This window comes from Crocuta crocuta, unplaced genomic scaffold (assembly GCF_008692635.1).
Source record: "Crocuta crocuta isolate KB4526 unplaced genomic scaffold, BGI_CrCroc_1.0 scaffold613, whole genome shotgun sequence".
NCBI lineage: Eukaryota > Metazoa > Chordata > Mammalia > Carnivora > Hyaenidae > Crocuta > Crocuta crocuta.
Genome location: NW_027528880.1, coordinates 1101067 through 1104869, shown reverse-complemented (window position 1 = coordinate 1104869; position 3803 = coordinate 1101067). Strand labels below are relative to the sequence as shown.

The following is a 3803-nucleotide window of genomic DNA, read 5'->3' as shown; positions in this document are numbered from 1 at the left end:
AACTCAGGATGCCAGACGAGTCATTGACTCAGGCCCCGGTGGCGCCATGGCTGGGCTTCTGGTGGCGGAACAGGGCCGTGTGGGGGACGCTGTGTGTCCCTGGGGCGCCCCCGTTAGGCCGGGCCCCATTCTCACCGCGTGCTCGCCTTGCCTTGAAGATGCCGTCCTCCTCAACAACATCGTGCAGAACTTCGGCATGCTGGACCTGGTGAAGAAGGTGCTGGCCAGCCACAAGTGCCAGATGGACCGCTCCCGGGAGCAGTACGCCCGGGACCTGGCAGGTGCGTGTGGCGGCCCCCTGGCTGGCCCTGGTCACAGCCACGCGGGAGGCCGGGGGCTGCTCCCGAGAGCCCAGGGCGGGGCCGGGAGTCTGGAAGGACCAGCAGAGAGGTGAACAAGAGCCACTGTCACCCCAGAGTCACCTCTGACGCCTGTGCCGTCTTTCCCGGTCTGTCCCGTCATCTACACTTCGGGAGGCTTATGTGTGGGTTTTGACCTACTTTTTATCCTAACGTGTCATGAGACTTTCCGTGCAGTGGTTACGAAGATCGGAGGGCTAGGATGGGAAGGTCTGTCTCCTTGTCCCGCAGCTTGGAGGGGCAGTCAATGAGGGCCCCACGGAGGGTATCACTGTTGGGGGGTGAGGCCCCTGGTCAGGGCATGTGTGGTCTGATGCTCTGTTCCGTCCCGTCCCTGCTCTGTTGCTGTGTCTTCATGGCCCCTGAGGGATGTTCTTTTCTTGATTAAAAAAATTTTTTTTAAATGTTTTATTTATTTCTGAGAGAGAGAGAGACAGCGTGAGCAGGGGAGGGTCAGAGAGAGAGGGAGTCACAGAGTGAAACAGGCTCCAGGCTCTAAGCTGTCAGCACCGGGCCCGACGCGGGGCTCGAACCCACGAACCATGAGATCATGACTTGAGCTGAAGTCAGACGCTCAACCGACTGAGCCTCCCAGGTGCCCCAGCTGAGGGATGTTCTGTGTGCCGTGTCCCCGCGGTGACACTCCTGCCCCCCCACCCTCATGGTGACGCTCTGTCCCTGTCCTCTGGCAGCCCTGGAACAGCAGTGCGATGAGCACCGACGCCGAGCCAAGGAACTGAAGCACAAATCTCAGCACCTCAGCAACGTGCTCATGACACTCACGCCTGTCTCCCTGCCGCCCCCCGCGAAGCGGCCACGGCTCGCAAGGGCCACGTCTGGACCAGCTGCCATTGCCTCGCAGGTGCTCACCCAGTCTGCCCAGATCGCCCTCAGCCCCGGCATGCCCGTCTCCCAGCTGACCGGCGTGCCGCTCGGCAAAGTGGTGTCTGCCCTCCCCTCCCCTGCCCTGGGCAAGGGGCCCACGCAGGCCGCTCCCGCCGGCTCCCCGGCCTCGCCGCTGCTCGGGGGCTACACGGTGCTGGCTTCATCAGGCGCCACCTTCCCCAGCACAGTGGAGATCCACCCGGACGCGTCCAGCCTCACGGTCCTGAGCACGGCCGCCATGCAGGACGGCAGCACTGTGGTCAAGGTGGTGAGCCCCCTGCAGCTGCTCACCCTGCCCGGCCTGGGCCCCACCCTGCAGAACGTGGCCCAGATGTCGCCCGGGGGCAGCACCATTGTGACAGTGCCCACGGGAGCCGTCGAGAGCGCCGTGGCTGCCTCGGGCCCCGAGGAGCACACGGCCACCATTGAGGTGGCCGCCATGGCAGAAGGCCGGGAGCACAAGTAGACGTTGGTGGAGGACAGGCCCGTCGTGGGCACAGGGCTGGCCTCCTCTCCTCGGGCCGCGTGGGCGGGAGCATGGTGCCATCGCCCCACGGGCCACGTCAGGCTGAACCAAAGAGAGGAAACACCAAAACACGACGAGAAAAAGGGATTGAAAACAGACCTGTGCAGCCAGCCCTCCACTCGGAGCCTCCTCCCCTTCTTTCCTGGGAAATACATTTTTCCATCTGTTGCTTAACTGATACTGTTTACACGTCGGGCCTGATGAGGAGCCGGACAGAGAGGACGAGGAGGCAGAGCCGGGGAGCGGGGTGCAGACCCCGTGGGAGCGAGGGGCCCCTGGGTGGGCCGGAGCCGGCTGGGGGAGGGGGTGTCACTAACACATGTCTTGGGAACCGTCCCCAAGTGTGGAAACCCATGGATCCTATGGATTTGGTTTCTTCCCACAGTTTTCTGTAGGGTTAGTGTGGCCCGGCGCCCTGCTCCCCTGTCTCCGGGACTGTGTGGGCGCTGCCGCGGCTCTGCGTGTGGCCCCGGTCTGGGGCTCCCGAGCACCTGGGGGTTGGAGTGAAGACCCCAGGCCCTGGCAGCTTGAGCTTGCATCTGCCCAGGGGTGAGAACGGGGCAGCACCCCTATCTCCCTCCGCCCGGCAGGGCCCCCGGGGGCCGTCACACACGCACTGTGGGCGTTGCACACGCACTGTGGGTGTTTTTAAGTGGATTGTTTAGTAGGCTTCTTGGAAGAGTCAGATTTATAGCATTTTCACGCTAAACAATGCTGAGTGCCTAGGCTTCCCGAATTTGCTCTGGGTTCCAGGGTGTTTTGTACAGGACTGTAGGAACGGCCCGCAGGTGACTGTACTGGGGTCCCTGCCACGAGCTCCCAGAACCGGCAGGCCCCCCAGGGGAGTGTGAGGGTGGCTGTGCCCCTGGGGCTTTGGTCCCGGGGTGGGGGGGCACGGGGTGCAAGCAGAAGTCAGGAGCGGAGAAAGATTTGTGGGGGCTGGGTATCGACCCCTGTGCCCAGTCTGCTGGTGGGGCCACTGTGACAGCTTGGCCCCGGGACTCTCCCAGCTCCCCCCCACCCCCACTGTCTGACACTGGTGCCTGAGGGCATGTGGGGGGCCCAGGATGCCCTCTGGCAGGGCCATCGAAGGCTGTCTGCAGGTGTTACTTGGGACCCAGAAGACCAGGCAGGGGTCCCCCCCTCCAGTTATGTTCCTGCTGAAGATCTTCTCTAGGGGAAGGGGAGGGGGCTCCAGAGACCAGCCGCTGCCCCCACTTTGTGCTTTGAAGGGAACTGGGTTATTTTTCCGTCCTTCCATCTGTCAGGTGCCCCAGAACCACCTGAGCGGCTCTCGGCCCCCAAGTCAAGCCACTGAGGTGGTCTTTCTCTGTTTCCTTTCTGTTGCAAATGGGTTTGTTGTTGTCACGGGTCAGATGGGGTCCACACTCCTCTCCGCTGAGTCCTGACGCCTTCGGCATCGGGGCCCAATGGGCATGGGCACGGCCCAGCCAGTTCTGCCTGTCTGCACCAGCTCAGACCACGTAGGAAAAACCACGTCTCGCCCTTGGAGCCTTTGTCAAAGTCAGGAGCGCCCGCCCCTCTGAAGCTGCCGCCCTGCCCTCAGACCACAGGCGCTGGAGGGAAGTTGGCGCCAGAGCTTCAGAAATGACCGCAGCCCCTCCCCCTGCCCAGCACCTGTGCCTGGGAGGCCCCTCCATCCCTGGGGGCGCCGGCTCCCCTTCCAGTCCCCTGGGGCAGAACCGCGGGCTGTGTCTGAGGGGCAGGGGCGGTTCCCTCTGGGGCAGGGAAGCATCTGGGTTCTACTTTGTACGTTGTTTTGCAAGTATCTGCTTGGTACTTTGATTTAAAGTAAAAACATTTTTCATAATTTGTGTCCGACTCTTAAGATGAAAGGTGGTGTGTGGCAAGTTCGTATAGGTGTGTGCCCACTGCAGAGGGCGCACACACCACGGCCTGCCGCCCACTCCTGAGAGTGTGGTCTGGGGGCCCTCCCCATTGCCCCCGCCCTCCCTGTGTGGTTTTCTGGAGGCCGAGAGGCTTGATGATGCCCTCGAGTGGTGGGTTGGCCA

General features: G+C 62.8%; 1 protein-coding gene across 1 annotated transcript in view; it reads left to right on the top strand.

Annotated features, from left to right (window-relative positions):
* Positions 1-3601, top strand: part of GMEB2 (glucocorticoid modulatory element binding protein 2) — a 22786-nt gene extending 19185 nt beyond the window's left edge. Inside the window, exons 10-11 of the mRNA XM_077756860.1 lie at positions 159-281; positions 1052-3601. Of these exons, the coding sequence (XP_077612986.1) occupies positions 159-281; positions 1052-1710 (782 nt within the window). The 3' untranslated portion in view covers positions 1711-3601. The remainder of the gene's footprint in view (positions 1-158; positions 282-1051) is intronic.
* Positions 3602-3803: the final 202 nt, after the last annotated feature.